Source organism: Equus asinus, chromosome 8 (genome assembly GCF_041296235.1).
Source record: "Equus asinus isolate D_3611 breed Donkey chromosome 8, EquAss-T2T_v2, whole genome shotgun sequence".
Classification (NCBI taxonomy): domain Eukaryota; kingdom Metazoa; phylum Chordata; class Mammalia; order Perissodactyla; family Equidae; genus Equus; species Equus asinus.
In genome coordinates this window covers 3,054,808-3,081,382 of record NC_091797.1, presented here as the reverse complement: position 1 = coordinate 3,081,382, position 26,575 = coordinate 3,054,808, and the positions used below count along the sequence as shown (strand labels likewise).

At 40.1% G+C, this 26,575-nt stretch overlaps 1 protein-coding gene across 5 annotated transcripts in view; it reads left to right on the top strand.

Moving 5' to 3' along the window:
• The window catches only part of ADGRB3 (adhesion G protein-coupled receptor B3), a 645,087-nt gene extending 621,688 nt beyond the window's left edge, over positions 1 to 23,399 (top strand). For 4 of the 5 annotated variants that reach the window (XM_070514627.1, XM_070514626.1, XM_014842251.3 and 1 more), the window contains 3 exons: positions 6,727 to 6,762; positions 16,684 to 16,788; positions 22,594 to 23,399. In XM_070514627.1, coding sequence (XP_070370728.1) covers positions 6,727 to 6,762; positions 16,684 to 16,788; positions 22,594 to 22,782 — 330 coding nt within the window. In that variant the 3' untranslated portion in view covers positions 22,783 to 23,399. The remainder of the gene's footprint in view (positions 1 to 6,726; positions 6,763 to 16,683; positions 16,789 to 22,593) is intronic. The other variant, XM_070514625.1, reaches the window with a different exon arrangement.
• Positions 23,400 to 26,575: the final 3,176 nt, after the last annotated feature.

Below are 26,575 nucleotides of genomic sequence, written 5' to 3'. Positions count from 1 at the left end.
CAATCCTAGATGTCCTCAAATTGCTTGGCTTAATGTTAAGAGGAATGCAATTGGCGTCAGCACTTCAGTCATCCAGTTAGTGAGCAAAATGCGTCGCGTGCATGATGTGTATATAAAGCAAAAAAACATAGGCGCTAGGGAGCAAGTGGGGAAAAAGAGGTATCATAGTTCCCAAGCCACTGAGGACTAGGAAATATAGTTCAAATCTTGGATTGTGCTTCTATTTATTTTTTGAAAAATTATAGGTATATCATTGTAGTAAGAGAGCATTTGTTTTGACTCACTGGAACACTGGCATTGATTCAACAGCTTGAGGCTGTTAGATCTAAATAGTAAGCCTTTCCTCTCTGAGAAGTCTTCCCAACTTGTGTGCATGTCCAGGGCCTGTTTGCCACATGATCCACTCGTCACCCTTTTCCCCTGATTACTCAGGGTTCATACAAGTTCCTGCGTCATTGGCTTCTTGCTGGGTGAGAAGATGGGCCCCTCGGAAACACTGGTGAGAGACTGGAGGTTGGGGAGGAGAGGCCCAGGATGTTCCTTCCACTCTTTCTGCTTTGGGCAGCAGCTTGTGTCTCCTTAGCTATAGGTCTGTAGCGCTTCCAGCCTCTGCCACGTGCCTCACGCCCTGGGCTGAGGTCACTGTGCCATCTCCCTTGCCATCCAGCCTGGGCTGAGGGGCAGGACAGTCTCTTCTTCTCCTGCTAGTCCCTGAGTCACCTCATGGTCTCTTAACGTGGCTTCTTAGCTCCTCTATCACTTGAATTCCTGTGAAACAATTTGCTCAAATGTAAATACAGTAAGTGGTTTCTGTTCTCCTGACAAATCTTGCCTTAATTTTTCCTATTAATAAAAAAGAAACTTTAATAACCAATCAGAGTTAGATAGTAAATTACAAAATTATTTTTTTCAGAAACAAAGTTTGGCTACTCTAGCCTTTCTAAACATTTAGGTATAAGCTTAACTGTGTTTCTCAAAACATGCTCAGATCAGTCTCTCTCAATTTATAAGTGGGCGGAAACGGACACCTTTCTAGGTTAAATTTTTATACATCAGTTTTCCTCTGGACATGAATTATAGAGCTCTCAGCATAATGGTTTTTAAAAGTGAAACATTTTAGCGATAATCTCACATCACGGGTGCCTCACTTATCGCTACTGTGAGGATCAAATTAGGTAATGTACGTGAAGACCCTTTGAAAATTGCAAGGAGCACTTCAGACGTAAGGTGGAGTTTTGATCTCATTACCATTATGTCTTGAATATCTGTGAAGAAGCTTGAATTGAATGCTCCAGTAAATGGATATTCAGGATATTAGACAAATGTTATGGCCTCACGTGGGAACATGGAGACTGTCACTCGCAGAAGCCGTTGCAGAGCTGAGCGTTGTGCAGGAGCATCATCTTCTCCTGCAGCAGGGGTGAAAGGAAGCCCCGCCCTTCTTTAGTGCTTTGTTCTTGCTCCTGGATTAGGGAATTTTGCCTTTTATGCAGGCATATAAACAAGATTAACTCGAGTAAGGGTCATTTTCAAAATTAGTTATTCTCAGGTTTCATTTCCACAGATATTTTGAATGGATTTGGTATCAAAGCTTTCTCCTTGAGTGGGTTCATTGCTCACTCTGTAATAGAAACTTTTAATGGCAGTCGTGTTGCTGTTTATTAGTCAGTGGAATTTATTCCTTGCTCTGAATCTTCTAGTGTCTTGTCCAGCCTACTTTGCAGTGACACAAACAATGAAGTAGTCCCTTTGAGAAATTAGTCATCGTTCTACGAGACTTAGATATGGAGAGATGCCTCTATGCACATGCTTGCCAAGTATTCCTCTGAATAGCCTCATCCCTTCGTGCATTTTCTTACTCATAAATCATCCTAAGGAATGTTTCCCTTCTATTAATGGTAAGCCTGCATTTTTCTAAACTGTCTTGATTCTCTTGGCTGTCGATTGATCCATTCATAATGATTTCTTTGTGCATTTAGTCCACCTGCTTATCCAAATTCTCCTGGAGTATTCCTGAGAAAAACAATAAAAGAAATAAGTCACATATTTCTGGATTTGTTTGGCTGCCATAGCACAGCTCCTCCTATTATGCATCAATAATTTTGTGAACGTCTTCTGGTGTTCAGGCCCTCTGCTAGATGCTGGGATGTGAAAGTGCTCAAGACAGACGTGGATCCTGCCCCTGTGGTGAATAAACCCTGTGGAAGAGAGACCTAATTAACTGTTAACCAATGAATAAAAGACTGTGCTGTGTTGGGGCATAACCATGGAGTGGTAGGGAGAGACATCTTCAGATAACATGGTCTGGGGAGCCTTCAGAAGTGCTGTGTGGGTGAAAGATGAATTTAAGAAGGAACGTAGCTTGTGAGGAGCTGGAGGGTGAGGGGACGTTTCAGGCAAAAGTAACTGCAAGGGCGGAGGTCCTGAGGTAGGAAGAGCTTGGAGTAGTCTCATAGGATGACAAGACCTGTATAGCAAGGAGTGAGCTCCTTAAGATGAAGTTGGAATGGGAAAAAGAGATCAGCTTTTGCAGGACTTTGTAAAACATTGGAAGCAAACAAGGACTGTGAAGCAGAAGCTTGTCATGGTCATTTCTCCATCCATCCATCCATCCATCTATCCCTTTGAGAGTTTCAAAGAGAAAGAATTAGGATCCAATGGTAGTAGGAGAGGAGGTGGAGCAGAAAACTGGAGGTCAGTTAGGCTACTGAAGTAATCCAGACAAAAGATAAGAATGCCTTTGACTATAGAGATGAAAGTGGAGGAGAAGAGTGGCAGATGAAGATGGATTTTGTAGGTAGAATAGATAGCACTATGCTGGTGGGTTTGACATGCAGGATGAGAGACAAGAAGGAGTGAAGGGTGGCTTCTCAGTCTCTGGCTTGACCAACTAGACATCCAACATTTTCTGTGATGGGAAAAACATGAAGAAGAAAAGCACTTTTGGAACTTAAATAATGATATTTAAAACCATGGGAATGAATTATTTCATCAAGGAGAGAATATGAGAAACGAGAACTCAGGAACTCAATATTTACAAGGCAAGGAGACAACAAACAATCAGCAAAGGACACCTGATAAAGAGCTACAAGAAAGAAGAGAGGGAAAAAAGGAAAAGCTGAGAGATGAGGAGTGTTTTAATGAGAAAGTGATTAACTTTCAAAAGCTTCCGAGAGACCAGTAAGATGAGGATAGAAAATTGACCTTGGAAAGTGACCAGATAGAGCTCATCAGAGACCTTGACAGGAAGAATTTCAGTGGAATGTTGAGGACAGAATACAAGTTGGGGCATTGTATTAAGTGGGAAATTAAGAAAAGGAATGAGCATAGGAGAAACATCACTTACTGTGACAAAAAGGATGATTTGTATGAAGTTATTTGGGAAGTTGGGGATATGTAGAGAGAGGAATTTATATCTTCATAAATTATTTCAACACCATCCTGGCTTGTTTTAAATTTATATGTAGCATTTCTTCAATTGGCAACTTATCAGAAAAACTGGGTCTCCTTTCTTAGTTGATTCTTGTTTTTTAAATATGTAACCATTATTTCTAATACTTTCATACCTTACAATACATTCCAGAGAGCTCAGAGGGACATTTGAATAGACACCTAAGTCACAGTTTCTACAAACATCAATGCTTTGAAAGACTTTTCAACATACTGCATGTATACCAAGGGTGAAAACAGATGGAGAGATGATGAGTGTTTTAGTGAGGAAGAATTAATGGAATTTAATGTTCTGGTTCTTCCATTACACCACAGATTTCCCAGTGCCTGATACTTCTTTAAGATAGAGTAGATTTGCAGTGGGAGACACATCTTGGAGGTGGAGAAGTCTACTGCTGTGTGTTATTATATATTACCATCAGATTTTTCTCTCAAATATGTACCATATTGATACTTTTTTCTCTAAAATATAATTGGTAGGTAAAAGTTAATGTGTTTGACCTGGCTTTATGCTTAGAAAGCATCTCAGTCCCACTGCTGCCAGCCTTGGATTGACTGGGTCCTCTAATGTTATTCTTGCTGAGTTCTGGTAACAATCAGCAAAATATCACAGGTACCTTCGCTGTAAAACATCACCACTTGTACCACTGAGCAGTTACCGAGACAGCGGAGAAAACGCAGGGTCTGGAGTCAGAAGACCTGAATGTGAGCCCCAGCTGATTTGCTTAAAATCCAGGTGAAGTAGGCAAGTTATTTTAACTCCTCTCCTCCTCAGTTTTCCTCATTCATAAAATGAGGGTAATAAATAATACTTTCCTGGCCATCCGACAGGACAATTAGTGTGTTCAAATGTGATAGCACTTTATAAACTATAAAAGGTTGGAACACTTGGTCAGTATTGTGGGGATATGAATAATAGTACACCAAATTTTTTTCTCCCTTGGACTTTAAAAATCTACCACATCTTCCCCCACTCTCTGATTTTTACGTCTTCAATGCTTTATTTCCCAGCTCCCCTCCCCACCCACCCCGAACTCTCTTGAGGCTCTTTTGATTGAAATCTGCTTCATCTGGTCATTTCTCAGTTGGACCCTCCAAGGCTGCTAGTTCTGCTATACCTCTATGTTAGAATTTAATTTTAATACGGTTACATAGACAAGAGAGACATTTATTTGTAGGAGCATATCCATTTTCTTTTCCGTATTTCACATCAACATAGGTGGCATCTGCTCTCATAAGAAGAGTCTGTCTCTGGTGTTCTTCCAGGTTCCCATCTTTTGGTTTTGCTCCTAAAATCTGGAGCCTTAGTGGCATGTATCCATCATTATTTCAAGTTTTTAGGCAACAGAGCCTTGCACTCAGAAGCAAACAGGGCAACATATGGCTGTTATAACCTTTGGCAACAGAGAAGCCCTCAGTGCGTACGACAGAAGGGCCTCCGACTCTGCCGGCTGACTGAACCTTTTTCATAAGATTTCACTATTTAATTTTCAAATGGAACACAAAGCTCATGACTAATGTTCTATAATAATTGCTTAAAACCAAGTGTTTCTATGCTTGAATTTTGCTCTATTAGGAAAGAATTTTGCTTAATGTATACTTACAAAAATGTCCTGCTGAGTCACAGTGCCAAGAAGGCGAAGCATCCAGGAGCAGAATGGAAACAGTAACACTTAGTCTAGCGTATTGCAAAGCGTGCTGCAGCACGCTGGAGGCCGGTTCTCATACAGCAAGGGTGGCAGGGAGATGGCAAAGGAGGGCCGGGTTAAGTGCCTGCCCACACACTCCTCCTTCCAGGATGTCACCAGGATTAACTGGGCTGGGCTCGGCTGGGCCCCACTAGGCTGTTGCTGGGGACGAGAGCAAATCTGGATCAACATGCTGAGCTTCCTTCCGTTTCGCAAAGCAATCTTCCCAGCGCTTTCCTTGATTGCATGTGAAGACTGGATTCTCAATCTGGAGGAGCTACACCAAAATCAAACTATTTCAGAACATTTTAACTTTTTTTTAAAACAAAATCTTTCTTTTGGCATACCCCTTCCATCTACTGAAACCTGCTTTGGGGAGCTGGTTACACAGGGAGGTTCTGGTTTCACAGTAACAATTTTACCTCTAGCTGCAGAAATTTAGTCATATTTTCCAAAAAAAACTGCATTAGTGCTTTGCTGTGTCTCCTAATGTTCAACAGCTATAAGAATCTCGCGCCTATCTTGGATATGATTCCCTGTCAGGTTATTGAACTTAAGACTATAGGTATTGGGAGAGAAGAAGAGGAAGAAGAAGTTTGTCCAAAGGTTTACATATTTTTTCCCAGTGCCTGAATATTAGTGGCTTTTAATATTTATTAATTTTCCCTGTGTTTCATACCCACTTTTCAAAAAAAATCCCCAAATTAAAAAAAAAAACCCTATATTGAAAACTTACTTTGTTCTCTAAAAATTTGGAGGACTCAATACATTTATCAGATCCCTCCTTCTCACACCCAGTCATTCTAACAATCCAACCACCACTTAGAGTAGATGCTAAGAGTACCTTGCCTCCACTCATATTATCACGGTAATTTTATTTTTGTCTTTGTTCCTGATTTTATCACTGCACATTTATCTGTAAGTAGATTCAGCAACTGTTTACCAGTCAGGGCCGTAGAGGAGAGCTGGGAGATATTTATATCCACATCTACCCTTTAGGGGTGTGCACTACTTGTTGTTTTACTAACTTGGAATAAATACTTCGGTTCCCAAGGACCAGCAATCAGAAGGACTTTCCTGTCATAGAAGAAATTTGTGGGTGAGACTTAGATAGGAATTTGGGGCTTAGACAGAGGGCCAGGTGGAATTGGGTAGAACTGAAGGCTGGAGGTTGGTTAGGGGGAGGTCTGGAGATGGCTAGGTGATTTTTTTCTAAGCAGCTTTTGGTCCCTTGTGTCTATAAAGTAGTTTTGTATAGTAGATCTAAAGTCTTCTTCAAGACTGAATTTTTTTGTGTGAATTTTCATAGAAAAATTTTTCCTTACTGAAAAATTAGAATTAAGAGGTTGAGATGAGAAATATGCTGTATTTTTTATGTTCTTAGATTTTAAAGGAAGTTCAAAGTAAAAATGGAATAATGTGCATGGAATGGTTGAAATCGCAAAACTCTTCACATTTTCTTATATGAAGGAAATATTTGTAACACAAAGAAGCAGGATTATTTTATTGAAAATAATGGTTTTCATTTTATTTGAATAACTAAGCATAACTTTATTGGTTTTTCTTCTTTTTAAAAAATACCTAACAGAGAAGAAAATCACGATATTCAGACCTTGACTTTGAGGTAAGTTTCCAAGAATTATTTTTGTAATTTTAATTATTTGAATTCAAGATTGAGATATAATTAAACATAATATTCTGTGCAGCTATGTAGAGGTTCCGCTATTTTTTAATTAAATGGGAAATCAAACATTTTAAATTAAAATCCATACTGTATAACTAGTTGTAGCAAAAACTTTTAGAGTTCTAATTGCTTTAAATATATGCTAAACTGAGATTTTCCAAACAGGTAAGGAATCCATTTTATAAATGTGAAGATAAATATGCAATTGATGGTGAGGGTTGAACTTTGTCAGTTCAGTTTGTTGGGAGATGGGAATGTCAGCTTCTTGATTTTCATATTTAAAACAATTACATTCGTTTTACTTCAGTGCCTGCCTGTGCAGACCCTGTGAAGATGCTTTGGCTGGTCTGTCTGGGACTTTCCTGCCTTGGGTCCTGATTCCTATTACTTAGGTTCTCTGTGGTACATTCCAGATTCTTTTTTCCAAAAGCAAGTGTTGCTTCAATGTGCTCCTGTGTTTGGTAAATGCCTTTTCACAGACATACAAGATGAAGATGTTCATTTTTCCAATTTACTTTGAATTTATATTGATGCTATGTTATCGATGCTAGAAATTACTGAAATCATACCATTTGAGCAGCTTATGCTAAGCACAAAATTAATGATGTTGGAGCATCACATAAAATGCACTTATGCATCTTGATAATTGGATATGATTCATAGCCTGCTGACATAATTGGATATAATACATTATAAATTTCTCCTGCATATTTGTACTGTTGTGATGCTTACGTAGAACTCAATACTCTTAGCTGATATTCCTAAAATTACAGAAGATTCTCAGAACATGGAAAATCATAATTCAGTCATTTCATTTATGTAGATGAATGTTGCAGCTCGGTAATGTACATCAGGCATCAAAGGTGAGACTTAACTGTTTTTATTACTGCAATGGGGAACAAACTCCGGCTTTACCCTGAATAGAGTCTAAGGAAAACTGGTCTTTTTCAGTAATATTTCAGTAGTATTTGTACAAGATACAAAATAGTGATAAAGAATTTAGCCTCAATGATTAGGGGGCAAATTTTAGCAGTGATGTGGCTCAATTGTAGCAACCTGGTATGGGATAAATATCTCATTACATCCTAAGTTTTGGGGGTAAAAGTATCAAGACTATAAATTCAAAGAGAAAAATATTTAACAATCTTCACTTTTAGATTCTTTGGTGCCTTTTAGGGGATAGATATTTTAGTGGGTTTTTTTTCTGTTAATTCTTCAGGTAGCCAAAAATAGAGGATCATACTGTATATATATTTTCGGTCCTGAGAGCGATAAGCTGTTATGTTAGTACAAAGGAGGTGGAAGTGGGAATTAACCCACCAGGCATCGGTGACAAAATATTGTAAAACCCAGATCTAAATTAAGCATCAGTGCAACCAACCAAAGTTATGTAATCCCAAGCACTGAAAAGAAGTCTTATCACACTGTGTCATTTGGAGCATTAGAAAACCTGTTCTTTCTAGTATGTTCTCTATGGCAACTGAGAGCAGATTCCTTAAGTTGATACTTCTTCCTATGCTTAGAATTCCAACATATAACATGGAATCATCAAAACATTTGCTGATAATGGGAAGAAGTTGCAACATAACAACCCCGGATATTTTCTTTAGCTCTTTAATTGCTAATTATTGTGTGATTGCTATAGGTGTCAACATTTAGGGGGAAAAGACTTTGAGATGTCATGTTTTCTTTACCAACTATTTGGTACTACTCCCTTAGTCTATGTGCAACTATGGTTACATGGGAGATATCTCATAAATTGTGTTCAGAAAAATGATTGCCAGATTTCAATGCTGAGGAATTTTAATACAATCTACTTGAACTTGGTGGATGGTCCTTGAGGAAGTGTCCAAGCTGTCCTCTCCCCCTTTAATTCAGGCTGGATAAATTATATTTGTTTATGTCAAGCTTCCCAATAACCCTGCACTCCACCCCACAAGCATTACCACACAATGGCCACATGAGCATTTTGCTACTGATGGACATGCTGCCTCCTGGTCCCCTGAAAGCATCTTGCCTTCAGGCCTCACACGCTCCCCAGAGTCTATACATGATAACAATGTTCTTTCCGCTAGTGTATCCGTAAAACTCTGTGGCTAGTAAGTGTTACACCTGGGACAAGCCCTTTCCTGTGGCCGATCTCCAAGACAAGATTGCATTCCTGGTATACATAGAGCAAAGGGTTGACTGGTCATAAAGTGGCAGAACACAGATTCTTGCTTTCTGGAACATACATGGAACACACGGTGGGGATCATCCTGTGTTCCGTGACAGACCACTTATTGGATTTGTATTCCCAGCTCCAAGAAGGGACCTGGTATATGTTAGGCATTCAATAAATTTTCTTGCAGTGATTGGTATATAGTATGCATTCAATAAATTTTCTTTGAATGAATGATGAAAACTGGATTTTAAAAAATTCAATTTTGCTTTAATAAAAAATTATCAAACACTATATCTGAGTCGGAGCAGAGACCAGTATAGAAAATGAACAACCGGAGGGAACACCTGAGAGATAGCCCCACTGAACTTCAAAGAAACCCACGTCATATGTAACTCAAGGCGGCAGAAATGGCAAGTAGAAATTGCATGAGGAGAAATAGGCGTGGAGGCTGGCTAAGGCGTGGCGTGCTCAAGAAACAGGAAGTCCAAATTCACTGTAACATGGGGTCTGTGGGAGACAAGAACGGACAGAGGAGGTAACTGAGAAACCAGAGAGCAAAGGGCTTGCACCCTAGGGAACAATTTTTACCTAATCTGCTACTAAAGCTGCTAAGGCTTTTTTTGTTGTATTTTGTTTTGTTTGTTTCTTTGTGAGGAAGGATTTGCTCTGATCTGGGCTTTAGAAAGATGAAAATGGCAGTTATGGGAAGGAGAAATGGTAGCAGGGTGAACGAGGAAGCTGAAATACAAATTAAGAAGTGATCTGTCCAGGAAAGAAGAAATAATGGTCCACTTCCCAGAGGCGGTTGGAAAAGAAAGGGGTGCAGTCCGTCTGTGGAGTCAGGGTCTGTGGGATTCGATCCTGACAGAACATGGGGTGCAGGACGGACGAGGGAGCCGAAAAACGTGGCTGCAGGTCTGCACCTCAGGCTCTGCTGGTACCGTTAACAGATCCGGAGAAATCGAGGAGACACCCAGTTAGGGCGAGTTGCACTTTAACGCTTTGGGGATTAAGGTGCCTAATATGAAGCTAAATCAGAAATACTAGGCAGGTAGTTTTAACGGTCTGTCTTGGGTTGAGGACAAAGCTCAAGGAATTCTTAGGAATGCAATTACACACATCCATTCTGAAGCTGTAATAAACATTATTATCCATTCCATATTAAATACTTCTCTGTCCCCGTATTTTTAATCTTCTCTTCCAAAAACGTGAGGACAAACTTTGTCACATTCTTCCATGGGAAACTTGTAGCCTTAGGAAGTTCCTTTGATGTTCATAACGAGCCCCACACTCGTTAAACCCAAGCTGTAAACCCAAGCTGCTCAAAGTGGGGAGAGGTGACAGTGGCCAGAGGGCACAGGAAGACACAGATCCGGGATGATCATGGCCTATCTTTCGGGGACTTGAATTTTTATTGCAAGATTTGGGGAAACATAGTCAAGTAAGATAAAATATGCTATATTAATTTTTTATCACTGTGAACACAGCTAAGCTATGACACAGAAGATAAAACATATACTAATTTCTGAATAGAAAGCGTGCAATTTCTAAGAAATATCTTGCTCATGCTGGCCCTCCTGCTTTGTCCCGGACCGCCAGCAGTGAGTGTGCTCTGTTAGGCAACCAGCGCATTTGGGAGGAAACGTTTAAGTTCCCCAGTCCTACCCTATATCCATCTCTTCCAGATTACTCAGTTTAAACTATTGCAAAATTGTTTATTTGCAGTCAAGTAGACTCTGGAGTGGCAGTGACAAAATGAAAAATATATATACCTCATTCAGTTTTTTCGACACTCTGTATGGCTTCTTTTAAGCTCTGGGTACATGTTTATTCAAATAGAAACATAAATAGCCACTGTAATGTCAGACAGCTCAAGTGGCTACAGGTTCTGTGTTATGGACACATTGGGATCCGCCTTTAAGAGTCAAGTCATCTTTGCAGTGGGCACGGCTTTAACATTCACTTCAGACTCGCACCCAACAGCCCACGCATTACATGCGGAGCAGTAAAGAAGAAGAACCATAGGTTGATACTAATAAATGTGGACAGCGGCGGGAGAGGTGTATAAATTCCTGAGGCTGGGAGAGGCAGTTCAGGCAGAGTGATTTCTAATTCCTGTCAGCACAGAATTTCCAGGCCCCACAATCTAAAGTTTATAGTCGGGAGATTCTCCAACTTTTTCTAACAATTTCTCAGTTACTAAAAGTCCGTGTAAGGTAATGCCTATCTCACGGGGAAGTCAGACTCAAATCCCAGCTCTGTGACCCACACTTCTGAATTTAGAAGAGAAAACCTCCAGTTGGTTTCAAATCTACCTACAGGTCCTTTGTAAGCCACCTGTCTGGAAACTAAGGGAGCACAACAGGGTCAGAAGGGGAGGTAGGGTTCCTGTCTGAGGCCGACAAAATGAGTCTTCCTTCCAACAGGGAGACCTCTTGATGAGGAGCAAAGTCAAGATTTAGGGTGGCCTTCCATGCTGCAGGCACTTTTCCTGGCTCATGGCCCTGTGCCATTTCATTCATTTAATTTATTCTGTACACATTTATGGAGCACCTGCTGAATGCCAAACATTGTGCTGGATGTCACGCATCCAAGAAGTGGCCCACAAGATGTTCAGAGACAAGATACCAGCCTTCCACAAGATAAGTCCAGTACTGTGGGATGGTTGCAGGGTGATCAATACCCAGAGTTTAGTGGGTTCACACAGAAGGCACCTAGCCCACTCTACATTGTTTCTTCTCCTTTTCCATCTGGATAGGGCATAATCACAAACTTGCATCTTCTGAAGGAGGCTGCTCCCACACCTGTGGGATGAGTGTAAGACAGCATGCGAAGAGAAGTGACTTTGGATTCCGAATGAATTCCTGCTCCCTCACCTCCTCTGAGCTTGGGAGCTTTCCTTAGCCTCTTGAGCCTCAGCATCCTAATCAGGAAAGTGAGAGAGTGACTCCTACCTCCCAGGGCTGTTGTGAGGATTAAGAAAGATAATAATGGCCAACATTCCTTAAGTGGCTCTTATCTCTGTGCTCCACCGATAAGTGATTTATATCCCTTTTTAAATCTTCAAAACAGCCCTGCTTTTGCAAGGTTATTCTGACTACTGAAATGAGTGAAAAGGATTTTGTGCCCCAGACCACACAACTGGAAAGTGATGGAACTGAGATAGAAACCCAGGTTTGTCCAGACTCAGAGCTGTTAGCTTTGCCGTGTCCCAGGATTTCATCCAGGGGACTGCCTGGGATGTGGTAGGTGCTGAAGACATACAGGTTGTTTATATTGTAGGGGATGAAGACAATTCCTCTACCCTCTGGGTCCTTCTGGCTGGCCTACGAATTAAATTCCATGAGGCAGAATAGAGAGAGAATTAAACAAAGCTTTATAACATGTGTACATGGGAGACACTCAGGAAAACTGAGCAATTCTCCAAAATGGCGGAGGCTGTTACCTTAATACTATCTTCAGCTAAAGACAAAGGAGGATGTTGTGGGTAGTGTTTGGGGACTTCAAATGGGGAGGAAGGCAATTCCCATGGAAATGGAAAAGCAAGTGTCTGGTAAACAGAACTTTGATAAGAATGGGCTTAGCATGGACCCTCCCAGTCTCCTGATACCCAGAGTTATCTATGATGATGGCCTGTCCTGGGCACAGGCCTTCTATCTTAAATTCTTTTAGGTAATTAGGGGGAAAGCCAAAGTTACTTTCATAGTCTTTTGTTCTTAAAAATAATCAAGGCAAAGAGACACATTTTGGGGTGGCCAATTCTGATCCCCCACAATATCCTAATTTTTCTCAAATATCTGAAATTTCATAAAAGTGCTTTACAACTTATCGCTTTTTCTCTAATAGCAACAATCAAAAGGCCACAAAGACTGCCTCCCTTGAGTTACAGAGACATAAAATGAAAGATAAGTGTTTTGTGAAATAAGCTATTCAGAAGACAATGTTTCTGTGCAATTAGGTTGCTGGTCCTCTTGGGATGGGGGTTCATACACAGCTTCAAAAACCGTTGCGTGATAATAATCTGAGGGGAAGGGAGCATTACCAAGCATTTATCCTTATTGCAAAAGATGCCTATAATATTTGACAGGCACTGTAACTAGAGGAACCTGAAGTTTATATATATTGCCAATCAGACTATATTGTTATAAAATTTTTACAAGGTTTTATAAAACTAAATTCTAAATTGAGTTTTTCACAGAAGCTAATTTCTTTAGGACACACTGTTTAAGTCATAAAAGAAAGAAAAAGTAAACAGATAAACCTTAATGTCAGTAAAAATCCAAAAATAGCCATCAAAATGGACCAATAATATTTATAAGCATGAAAATTTCCAATTTGATGGTTAAGACCATTAAAGGCATGAGAGCTGCAAATAAATAATTATTCAGACAAGTAATTAAATAAGAGGAAACCCTTATTACTTGTAAAAACTAAAACCACAGGTAAGTTTTTATACCAGAATTGCTGGGTTAGAAACTCTCCAGTATTCGCTGTGATGCCGGCTTTCTTGTCAGCGGAAGCTTCCTCACTAAAAAATGAAAGATGCATTGAGTCTGTGAACAAGAAGGAATCATGCTTCGAAAATAAAACTGAGCCCATGACAGATACCTGAGCTGTTGACTGGCAGCTCTAAAGTGGTACTTCTGTCAGAACCAGCAGGCCATCATTGCTATGGTGATTTTTGGTTGTGTCAAGGTGGCAGTTTCAAATTAGAATGATTATCTGGCATGAGGATGTATTTGCAATTTATGTTTCTAGGTAGGAAGGGCCCCAGATTTCAGCATCCAAATTTTTCAGTTTTTTCCATATTTATTTCAGTGTCCTTGAGCTTTATTATTCAGAGTAGCTTTCATTAGCCTATTAGAACGTTGCAAAATGCTTTTTGGTTAGGTAACACTGGTGTCCACCATATCTGAGTACGTCCTAGCAATCAACCTCCTCAAATTAAAATCCACTCAGTTCTGAGTCAGGTGCTGTCCATTCAATATGATTATACAAACTCCGATTGGTTAATGTATCCTTCTTTCCGTGGGATATATTTGACACTTTGTTTGCTCTATTAAACATGCTTTGTTCAATAGAGATATTTGGTTGCAAGAGACAAAGAGTGATTTTGACTAACAAGAAAAAGAGAACTTTGTTAGAAGGATATAGAATAATTAACCTCTTGGCCAGGGCATGGTAGGGACCTTGACTGACATTTCCAACAACATGGGAGGGTATAGCTCCCAATGCAAAGTCAGGATCCTCTCAGGAGATGAAAGATAAATGAAGACTGCACATAAAAAGTCATCACAGCCCGCCTTAAAACTAGGGAGATGTGCCAATAGCATCAGCTATCTCAGAAGACAGTGAGTTCCTTGTCTGTGGAAAGGAATGATCTCATTGAGCAAAGGGGATTTGGGCATAAGACTGAAAATGGCACTAGAAATTCTCTAAATTTTAGAAAATGGAGGAAAGAGCAAATGATAGAGGAATTTTCAACTTAAAAATGAATATTTAAAAATTTAGGAATCTACCTCACTTGGATTTATCTTAGCAAATTCCTCTATAACTTGCCCTCATAACAGCACCATTTGTTTTCCTTATCACAGTTCTAATTGAACATATATTTGCATTATTGTGTGAATACTGCCTGGGTCCTCCCTTCAACCTCCAGTTTAAGAGGGCAGCCACTCTATGGGCTTTTGCACACCATCATTACTCCAGCATCTAGCACAACATGTGGTGCTCATGAATATGTATTAACTAAGGAATGAAATATCTTTAGAGAAATGTCAGTAGTGTGACATCACTCCTACCCACTCTACTAGAAAGTAACTATAGAGTAAGATGCATTATCATGAAAAACACTATTTGTAAGTTAGAGCCAGAGTCAATATTCTGATGACTACAGTTTTTTAAAAAGGTACTCCTTGTAACACAAATCTATACATTAATCAATGTTTTGGGACCTGATACTGCATGGGACTATTTTCCTCCCCAAGTATAGAACATACTGCATTATGTTTGCCAGCTACGTGGTCCCCAAAATCCCACCATTGAGTTGCTTATGCAAATCTTCCCTTCCATAAATCTCCATCAGCCATCACTAGTCAAATTATGTTTGCCTGGTGTTTCTCTGTAAATCCTGCAAGTCTGTTTCCTGTACTCTTCCCAAAACTGATGGGAGCTTAATTGCTCTGTAATTGCTTGCTATGTTTCATATCCCCGTCATGAATAATGCTGCCATGTTCTCATCCTCAACCACTTGGTTCGTCAACAGCCAACTCCTAGAGCTAAGAGGAGCAAAGACGAAAATAATCTGCTTGTAGCAGGATTTAAAATGGCAGGATTCTCTCAAAGTAGGCTAATGAAAATAGAAGAAATTAGCTAAACAAAGGATTGTCTAAACACAGACTCATTAAATACAGGCAATGAAAGTTAGCATAAGAGAGAAAAAGGTTTTTAAAAATATGTTAAAGATTCAATTTGCATTTCTCTTTTGCCTTTTTTTCCTCAAGGAGATAGAGTTCTCCACAAGCGTCTTTTTAGAAGAAAATTAAGCATGATAGATCTTCCCCTAAAGATATATTTCTTTTTCAAAACAAATCCTTACTTTTGAAAATATATGGGAATTAAAACAATAGACCAAATGTTCAAGTCATAGCTTAGGCATGAATATAACAAACCTATGTAGTCCACATGAGTGATGGTGAGTTAGGAAGCACATGCTTAAAAATCCTATAACATCTTACACAAACATGAAGGCACAATCTTGGACAATCACTGAAATATTGATTTGTAACTTTTAAAAATCAAAATTGAGGAAGGCATTTTCTCCTTTAAAATAACACTCGAAAATACAGGGGATTTATTATCTAACTCTTCTTTGTTAGTGCTCTTTTAAATGCTCTGCAATAGAAAAAGATTCAACCCACGGGACTTCCCCATTGTCATTTTTATTTATGACTCCATTGAGCTACAATGAAGTTGGGAGAAAGGGCGTAACCAGGGATGAAGAGTACTAACATATTTGTATCTGTGATTTTAGAAGCTCATCAACCACACAATTTATGCTCTGAATCCTAACTGTTAAGATTCTGTACCGTCTCATAAACAAATATGAAACTTATGGGTCAGATTTTCCTTCTGGAAGTTTAATCATTATTCACATGGAAAGTAAGATTTCAGATCTCACATATATTTCGGATACTTTAGTGCCTTGAGTCAGCTTTAATGGCAGGGCTTGGGAATTTGCTTCCCCTTTAGTACAGCCAGCTAGGATTTTAGTGTTTATAGAAATAAAACATAAAAAAGTAATATTTCCCATGACAAGCATGAGAGACTCGGGTGCTTTACAAGCCCAAATTTTTAAACTTTTTTTTTTATATTGTAACAATTTTTGTAAAACAGCTTTAACTTTGAATGATGAAAATCTAACCCAGGAATGACTGTTACATTTTTAATGCACCCACAAGAGAAAACTATTTTTTGGTAATTTTGTAAGTGGAAGAAAAAGCCAATTCTTCATGTTCAAGAAGTGCTGACCATGAGACAAGGATTTGGTGCAACTCATGTGCATCTGTGGCATCCTTTGGGACCTCCTGGTTCCTGCCAAACTTGATTTCCCTTATTAGTAAAGCGAAAATATTAAATCTCTTTTTTTAATGCATAAATCACATTAGAAATGAGAGCCATCCTGTTCTCTTTTGCAGAAGGTCATGCATACGAGGAAGAGGCATATGGAACTGTTTCAGGAGCTCAATCAGAAATTTCAGACGTTGGACAGATTTCGGGATATACCAAATACAAGCAGCATGGTGAGTATACCGGGCTTGCTCGGTGGCTGACCTGCGCTGACCCCATGTCATGTCAGCCATCATCCTGCCCTCAGATGCTCCTCGTTGTCTCCGGAACACAAGACCTGCATACATGGAAAAAAATAATAACCCCTCAAAATGTACTTTGGAATGTACTAAGAGGCAAATTAGGAATGACAGAATCTTTAGGCATTTTTATTCATATGTCAAATATTCTCATTTACAAGCTTTAATTGGAATTAGTTATATATCAAAAATGTGTTGGCTTCACCTGGGCCTTTTCTCATCAGCTAAAAGTTAATTCAAATATCCAAATAGTTAACTAAATGTTTCCATTTTCATTTGAATGCCTGGTGTTTTAAGGTCATAGTACAAACAAAGAGGGAGAGAGCGGGAGAGTTGGTTTTGTTACCTGAAACCAGAATGGTAGGTTTTGTCTCTAGGAGATTCACTTGTGGGTTTTTTTGGGTTTTTTTAATGAGGAAAATTGGCCCTGAGCTAACATCTGTTGCCAATCTTCCTCTATTTTATGTCTTGATAAGTGGTGTGTGTAGGTCCATGCCAGGGATCCGAACCTGTGAACCCTGGGCCACCAAATCGGAGCACGCAAACTTAACCACTACATGACCGGGCTGGCCTCGAAATTCACTTGTTTTGTGACAAGTGTTTTGGGAAACACATCAACAATCAACATTGGGGGCTTTGACTGTTGATTGTGACCACTCTCTTCTCATGCATTCACGCTACTGCAATCCTAGCATAGGACTTCATCAAATAAAATGATAGTCTGCAGTTGCTCTGCATGGCACAGTCATAGCTCCAGAGAAGACTACATAATTATTTGTGAGGGCACAGGACCAGGAGTCCAGAAATCAGTATACTAGAAAGCTCAACCAAGAACCATCTAATCTTGAGCAAGTTATCCAGCTTAGGTTTCTAAACCTCAATTTTCTCCTTCTAAATTGAGCACAGGACACAGTGATTAACTTACGCTTCCTTCGATCCTCACAACACTTTCCAAGGAAGGTAGAGCACTTGAGGGGTTAAGAAGCTGAGGCTCACCTATAAGAAGCTGAGCACTGCCATCTGACACCACGCTTCTTCACTCCAAATAGAGTGTGTGTTCTTTGCCTCACACAGTTGTAGCCCTTGGATGGCCCCCTCCTCACAATATAAGGGGTCCTAATCTGTATGTTGCTCTAAGGTACACGCTGTTTGATCACCTTCAGGCTCCAGGGATCCTTCCATACGTGTGTGATGAGTCTTAGTCCTGGCTTCTGGTTAGTAACATTAGCCTATCAGGAGCAAGAATTTACGCCTGTCAGTGTTTGTCTTATGTCCCTCTCAGCATCAGTGCAGTGCTGGTCATGGTGAGTCATCAGTGAGTGGCTGCTCTTGGTTTATGCCTGTCTCTGAGAGTCCAGTCTGTTTGTTAAGTGAAGGTTATAAGGAGTACTGTACACTTTAACTCCTAATTGGTCTGTGAATAGTTCACACGTGTGTCAGTCTATTTTTCCCCCTTAAGGCAGGAATCGCGCATTACTTATTCCCAACACAATACTATGCATGTAGAAGACACTTACCCAAAGTGAGTGGTTCTTTCTCATCTACTCCTCCAAATGTTAAGCTGTCAGTTTTTAGTTAGCAGGCAAATAAGAATTGTGCCATTGAGGTTAGACTTAAACACATTAGCTACTCATTTTGGAATATTGAAAGCTAATGTTGAAATAGATTGAAGAAACTTCATTTGTTTATAAAAAAACAAAACATAGGGTTATGTTTACAGATCTGAAAGACTTATATAACAGATACAGCTGGCTGCCTGCTATGTTATAGTAATTTCCCCTTGTCGTATGGTCTGGGTAGTAAATCATTAATGGCACAAATATCTGTGTCTCAGTTTCCTGACAACCAAAATAGTCCAGTAATTACACCACATCTCTGCAGCAGCGTGCTTTTTCTAGAGAAGATTTATAAATATTTGTCATTTGGGAGGTTAGTACTGGGGAGGATAGGGTTGTCATTGCTGCTTGACTATTGCGCTAAATATCTCAGAACAGAAAAAAAAAGGAGTTCCTTATTTAGTTTTGATTAATAATGTACATGTGAGTGAGTTCATTATCCTTAATTGTCATATAATTCTTAGTGGCACATGGCTAATGAAAAATTGCATAATTGGGTAGAGAAAGACATTTTCAAAACAAAAATCTCTATAATGTCTTTTTTTTTTCCTGGCTACGAACTCGCAACACCTGCCTAGCACTGCAAATGATGGTAATTATGTAGAATTTGGGGGAATCAAAAGGAAACCAAAGCCCATTTAATCCATTTCCCTGCTTCCAGGCAGGACAGCATTTAAACCACACCTCAAGGAAAAGGCGTTGTTAAAAGAACTCTTTGACTCTAAATGTTTCTCACCCCCTATTCTCCATCAAGATCCCTGCCCCCCATGGAGCTTCTGCAAATTCTTGCTCTTTTAGACTCTAGAATAAACGTACTCTCTCTCACTCTGTCCCCCATATTGGTAGGTTGGAAGAAGGAAGGAAAGAAAGACATGAGGAAGGGACTTACCCCAGGGTGACAGCAGGCCTGCCCCAGGACCCGGCCCATGAGCTGTGGGGAACACTTGGGCAGCCCTGCCATGTTTGTGGTGGCTCTGAATTCCCTATTCCGCTAGCATTCTATTTCTATTCATACAGCCTAAGACCAAATTAGCAATTTTGGAAGCTTCATACATGTTGGCTTAAATTAAGTTTATAATTTATTAGGCCTTTCTCACACATGCTTCCGTTTAACTACGTCTCCACCATTCTGCACTTGAGCTCAAAAAATAAACAAAAACCAGCTGCATCAATTCAGGAACTTATACTAACTTGGGTTGAACTTTGCATCGTAAGGTTCAGGCCTCCACTGAGGCCTGTCCTGGCCCCTGAGCTCTCCTGTCACATCAGTGATCCCTCGGGCTGCTCCAGTTTATCATTCACTTGGACCGCTGAGCATGTTACACCTCCTCTCCATGTGAGAGTCTGCCGACCCCTTCTGGTCGCACCCAATCGTGTAGGAAGATGGTAGCTTGAGGGCACCGGCCCTCCTCAGGCCCTGCAGGTCCTGTCCTCACTCTGATTGCCCAGGCCAGAAGTTCCTCACCACTAAAGAGGCGGGAGGCTCTGACCTAAAAGTTGTCTACACACTTGTGAACGATGATGAGAGCCCCAGCTCAGCTGGGAGTACCATGGGATACCCGAGGAGATGAACGACAAAGCCAACCTTATTAATTATTGCTAGCCATGAATAGAACTTCTCAGAAACGCAATCAGTCATGTCCTGGCAATAATACTCTTTGAAATTAGAATCTTGACCTTCTGACAAAGTTTCAAATTGGTCCTTTTAGTTCATGTATCCTCAGTGCATGATCTTTAAAATATAAAACGAAAATCACACTTGTTCCAAACATAATGGAACCCCTATTTTGAAAGCAAGTGAACCAATGTTTTACATATTTGAATCCTTTTAGGCTTGAACTAACTGAACTTTGTCAAGCTAAGGATTCTAGAGAGCTCCTGTAGACAGCCCTTGTCTAAGAAGGATCAGTCCCTCCACGGCTTGATTCAGCGGGATTCACACGGGTGCCCCTTTCAGTTGATGGCTGACGACTCGGGTCCTTGGAGTGCCCCCAGACAGGCCACCGTTTCCCGTTGCCTACAAAACAAATTCCAAATTGAGGAGCCTGGCATATGAAGACCCTTGTGATCTGGCCTTAAAAGTTCACCTTCTGCCTGATTTTTCTGCTATTCTTTTTCACACCGACTAAAATGAATTGGTCATGTTCTCCTAGTTGTCCCATGGCCATGCTCTCTGGATTTTCACTTCTTAGTGTGCCTGCCTGTTTAGCCACCTGACCTCCAACCACACACATCTGCATGACCAAGCCCATCTGTCTTTGCCACCCCCGATGTCACTTTTCACAGGAGAGTTTTTGTGCTTCCACAAAAGGAAGCCATATCTCCACCCTCCCCTGACCTCCCACAGCACTGTCCTGGAGCATAGATGCAGATATATATCTTACACCTTCGTTTAACTGTAAACACCTTCCTAATAAGGATGATTACTGTCTACTGCACAGTTATTAAATGCCAGGCATTGTGCTCCACCCCTCTGCTTTTATTTCTGCGACCCTACAAAGTAGGTAACAATCCCATATTTTGTCAACCCCTTTGTCCCACAATACAAAGCATATCTCTGTTCTGCAAATATTAAAGTTGAGGTTCAGGGAAATTGAGTAAATTGTTCAAGGCCATGTCCATACGAAATGGAGCGACTGGAGTTTGGACCTGTGTGTGTCAATCCTCTGCTCCCTGGGGGACCGGGCTGCTTTTCCATATTTGATTTATCACCTTATTGTCCCTAGTGCCTAATATGATGCCCAACACACAGCAGCTGATGAATAAGTGTTGTTTGAAGGGAGGCGAGGAAGGAGAGTTACGAGTTCATGAGACTTTAGGATATTAGACTAAATCAGAATTAATCCCCTGCATGTATCCTAAAGTTTAACGTTTTATTAAATCTTTACTATTAGCTATTTTTTTCTTGTATGTCCTCATGATTAAGTCTAAGTGCTAAAAATATCTAATGTATTGAAGATTTTAATAATTTAATTTCTAGTTATGATAAACATTTTTATAAGCTGTCTCTTTTGCTTATCCATACTTGAGAATGGCTTAATATACTGAGTGGAACCCAGATAATAACTCAAGTGCCTATTTTATGTTCCCCCTGCTAATTGATTATAATGGACTGAAGGCTGCAATTTGGGGGGTGGGTAGTAAGGGACACCATCAACAACTAATAGTTGTTTTAGTTTTTTCTAAGGAGCTTTCAGTCATGACTTTCTTCTTTTTCTTTGATATTACTCAGCTTAGTCTATCCCGTTCAAATTCTCTCATTTCACAGAAATCTTTAGACAGCACATTTAAAATGAAACAAATTCACTGCTCAATCTTAGCAACACATCAGACTATAGGAACTCCAAATGATGTCTACACATTTATGGAGCACGTATAACATGGAAGGTCTGAGTGGAGTCATAATGAGGCCGATCTTAAACCTTAGGTAACATTAGAGGGTGTGTAATAACCTCAAACATGAGGAATGGTGGCTTGTAGACATTTTCTTAAACCGCCTATATTTTTTAAAAAGCTGTGCTCTTTGAAGGGAAGAATGCTTTTTGCTAAATTAGTGTGCCACCCAAATATACAGAAAAAAAATAGATTACACAAGGGAACATAGCAGCATTTTAATATTCTAAAAAAGATAATATCTTGAAGAAAAACTGAGCAAAGATAGTGATCTAAAATTCTGTTTTATGAAATATGGTCAGTTTGGGTAACTGTTTTTATTATTACATAACATTCCTCATTACATAGCCCCAAATTTTGTTTATCTCAAGATTCTGCCAAAATACTTTAATTTTCTACATTTAATCTTAGTGGTAATTTAACACAGAGTGATACTGACATTTCACAAGATGCTCAAAACAAAACATCATCTTCTTTGCCTCCCATAATAGTACTCACTTCCTTTGATTGCCGGAAAATTTTAGGACAGCTTAAAGAAGGTGTTCATCAGTTTGTTCCATGAAGGAAAACTGAAATCAAAACCGTTTCCTGCAGCTGGCCACGATTTCAGATCCTCCCTGAATCGTGTAAACTGGGTTAGGGTTACAAAGGTGCCCTCTCCCTGGAAACTTCAACAAGCAGCAATCCTAGTCCTCAAATAAATGGCTCTCCTCCTCTCTCTTCTCAACAGGAAAACCCAGCACCAAACAAGAATCCATGGGACAGTTTCAAAAATCCCAGTGAATACCAACATTACACCACAATCAATGTCTTAGACACAGAGACAAAGGACGCTTTGGAACTGCGGCCAGCGGAGTGGGAGAAGTGTCTGAGTCTGCCTCTGGATGTGCAAGAGGGCGACTTTCAAACAGAAGTTTAACAAAATCAAAAGGGCCTGAGGTGGAGACAAAGCTTTTGCACTGACGCTTAAGACTTGGGAAGCCTGACGTTTCTATCTGGACAGTGTGACTCTCCTGTGTCAGGACCTTCATGTGCCAAATGTCAGTGGTGTTTGCATTCGGTGACTTCTCACTAGTCGGGCTAGTGGAGAGGGACCAGGTGTACAGTTCTGACCACCCTGTGTTGTAAGTACCTGTGGAATGGATTTGTAAGGTAATCTTTATAGATAAACCTCAAGCAACGATTCATGTTGTAACCGCTTCATATGGTTTAGTTTTCAAAAAACTTCACCATGAAGCACAATGTATATATTTATGCAGTTTTTAAAGTTTATAACAGTCTGTTTGGCCATTACTACACTTTTTACTTTATAATATAAAAGCAAAGTTTTTGTCATTAAATGAATGTTTGTTGAGCTACATTCTTCATTGCTTTAAATGCAATAAAGTAATAATCTCACTTTTATATGAATAATATATTTCACATCTTTATTATTGCAGTTTTCTCTAGAAAGCTCTGAGTAGCTTTCTCTGCTGCAGCTGTGTATAAAATATTTAAAATGTTGTATGGTGTAAATAAACTTTTGTCTACATATCAGGTTTTTAGTGCATTTTGTTTTGGATTTGTTGAATGGAAATTTACATATTTATAAAGTTGTTTTCAATACAGATACTGAAAATATATTCACGGTTTTCATAGCATGCCGTTAATACTCCGCTGAGGCTAATGGTTTCTCAAATGTAATAGGTTTGTACAGTGCTTCTGTATTTTCTACTCAGACACATTTGGAACAATGCACCGTGTAAACGGGGCTTGTCAGAATCTGCTGCCATCATACTCTTACATAAATATTATGTCTTTTCTATCTTGCTCCAAAAAGACAACCAGCAGAAAACAGTAACTTAACAAACAAAAATACAGGGAAAATGTTTATTCTCAGTAATGAAGTTCACTGTATGTTTCATGAAAGAAACTACTTGTATTACAGTTCTTTGTAGCACATGAAAAAACGAAGTTATTCAGGAGTTTAGAAAATCTGTACGTTCTCCAGCGGAAGGGAAGGGCGTGGATGTGTTGGGTGGATGCTTTATCCCTGGTTTGCAAAGTGGGAAGCCCGAGGCGAGCTGACTGCAAAGCCATCCCTGGCGTCCCCTCTGGTGTCAAAGCCACACAGTGGAGGCTTCTGCCAGGAGCCACACTAAAGGAAACGGGGGGCAGGGATCCCAGAAATTCCCTCCTCCTTTCTCTAGGGTGAGACTGTGGCTTCTAGTCTGAGGGAGGCCAAGGGAGGGGAGAGGGCACGGGGCTTCAACATTCCAGAATGTTTATTTAGATTACTTGCTTGTTAAACCTAAGCTGCGTGGTCTTCTGTGGTCCGCCAGAAACTCAGGTGAGCTGGCTGCCACTGCCCGTGACCTTGGGGCCCCTGCAGCCCTGAGGGGACACACAGGTGCTTCAACAATGACACCCGAGGGTGCCACCTCCGGGCTGGAGCGCACACCACTTGGTGCCGCTCGGCCCAGGCAAACACCTATCAGGCACCCACCTGCTTTCCATGCAAGGATGCTACAGGTCAGAGTTTAAAAATAAAAGCGACATCATCATGCAAAGACGTTTAACATAAGGGCTGATTTTCCATAAAATAAACCTCATGCTAACTATAATGTAATTGTAATATTAAATGACTATTAAATTTATAAGAAAGATGACTTTCTGGTGATAGAAATAATATTTAGTAAACTTCTCTTTCTCTCATTTTTCTCTCTCTATACACACACACTCATTATATATGTGTGTGTATACACGTCCAGACACATATATAAATCTGTAATGCTCAGCTCCCTCTTAGGAACCTGTACAGTAAATGAGAACCACACATGCAGGTCTTCATTCCAAATGGTAAAATCTTGATGAAAAAAACCATAATAAGCATGTGTTTGAAAACATAAATTCTATGTTTCAAAAACACATTCAATACATTAGATTAATATTTCCTGTAAAACTGTAATATTCACTGCCATAAAACACAATCTTACATTTTTTTCACTTCTATTTTTCTCTAGTTCTAGTAACTCAGGATTAGATTAATATAATGAAAGCTACCCGGAAGTTGCATACTTAAAAGTGAGGGTGAATTTTTTGGTTACTCTGGGAAGAATGCCAAGGTATGGTAGTGCTTTTTGTTTGTTTTTTAATCTATAAGAAAAACGTTGCAGGTCAATAAGTATCAAGGAATTGCGATTTTAAGGAAGCTCTCTTCTGGTCCCTCCTTTTAAGCTCCCACTGCACTTACACACACCACACACACACACACACACACGTCTGCCGGTGCTGACTTGTGCTTTCCCATTAGTCCTGGGTGTTCCCTCTGAGCCCACTGGGCTCACGACCTGCCAGCATCTTTGTGCCTTTGGCCTGGAAATGCTTCTCTTTCCTCCACATCCAAATTTTACGTCTGTTTCAAGGTACACCTCATATTTCATCTTCACCAAGTTTTCATGATTTTCCAAGCTAGAAATAATTTCTCCCGTGAACTCTTATGGCACTGCTTCTGCACCTCTCTTAAGACTTTTAAAATCTCCTCTCTTGTTGTTTATACACATTTCTGATATCCTCCGGTGGACTGTAAGTGCCTGAAGGGCAGGATTCATGTCTGATCCATTTCTGTGTCTCTGAAAGGACTCGGCACAATACTGTTCACACAGTAACTATTCATTGACTTATTTGCGGAATTTATTTTAGTATTGCTTACAGCCATACATTCGCATCAAGTCACACATTCAGAAGCGTTTATCGAACAATGATTTTGTGTTCACGTGTATGTTAGGGAACTATAGGTCCCCTGTTTTAAGTAGCTCGCAATCTATTAAATATATAAGATACATATGTGATGCAAGTAATAATATTTAAATATTAAAAAGTTCTTATTATCTATATTGCCTTTTCGTCCTTAAGATTACCTCATGGGCGGCCAGTCTCATGGCCCAGTGGTGAACTTTGGTGTGCTCTGCTTTGGCGGCCCAGGTTTGGTTCCCAGGTGTGGACCTACCTCACTCATTGGTGGCCATGCTGTGGCGGCAACCCACACAAAAAATAGAAGATTAGCACAGATGTTAGCTCAGGGACAATCTTCCTCAGCAAAAAAATAAAAAAGATTACCTACCACTCAAGGCAGGAATTAGTTACCCTAAAGAAATGGAAGCTCAGAAGAGGTTAAACAATCTACCTAGGATCACCATGAATAAATGACACACCCAATCTTAAAGCCCAGGTCTTCTGACTTCTACTCAGGGCCCATTCCCATGACACCATGGTGTTTCTGCTTGTTCCTTCTAGATTAGTAAGTTCCCAAATCGAATAATGACAGGTTCTGTGGAGACGTTTTTCAGGCAAGTAGTACAGGCGTAACACTGAAAGCGCGCATCACCTCTCACGGGGTAGTAAGACTGTAGCTGATCCAGAATAACAGGTGATCATAAGTAGATTTGGCCTATAATCCATTGTGTGGGTCTGTTTTTACCTACCTCACTTTTCAAATCCTCTTAAAATGTAGTTACTATCTCACTAGTTTTGTGATTACCTGCACACCTGCAACAGGAGACAGAAGAAAGAAGCCAACCTTGGGGGCCGGCTCCGTGGCCGAGTGGTTAAGTTGGCGCACTGTGCTGCGGCAGCCCAGGGTTCGGATCCTGGGCACGGACATGGCACTGCTCGTCAGGCCACATTGAGATGGTGTCCCACATCCCACAACTGGAAGGACCTGCAACTAGGAT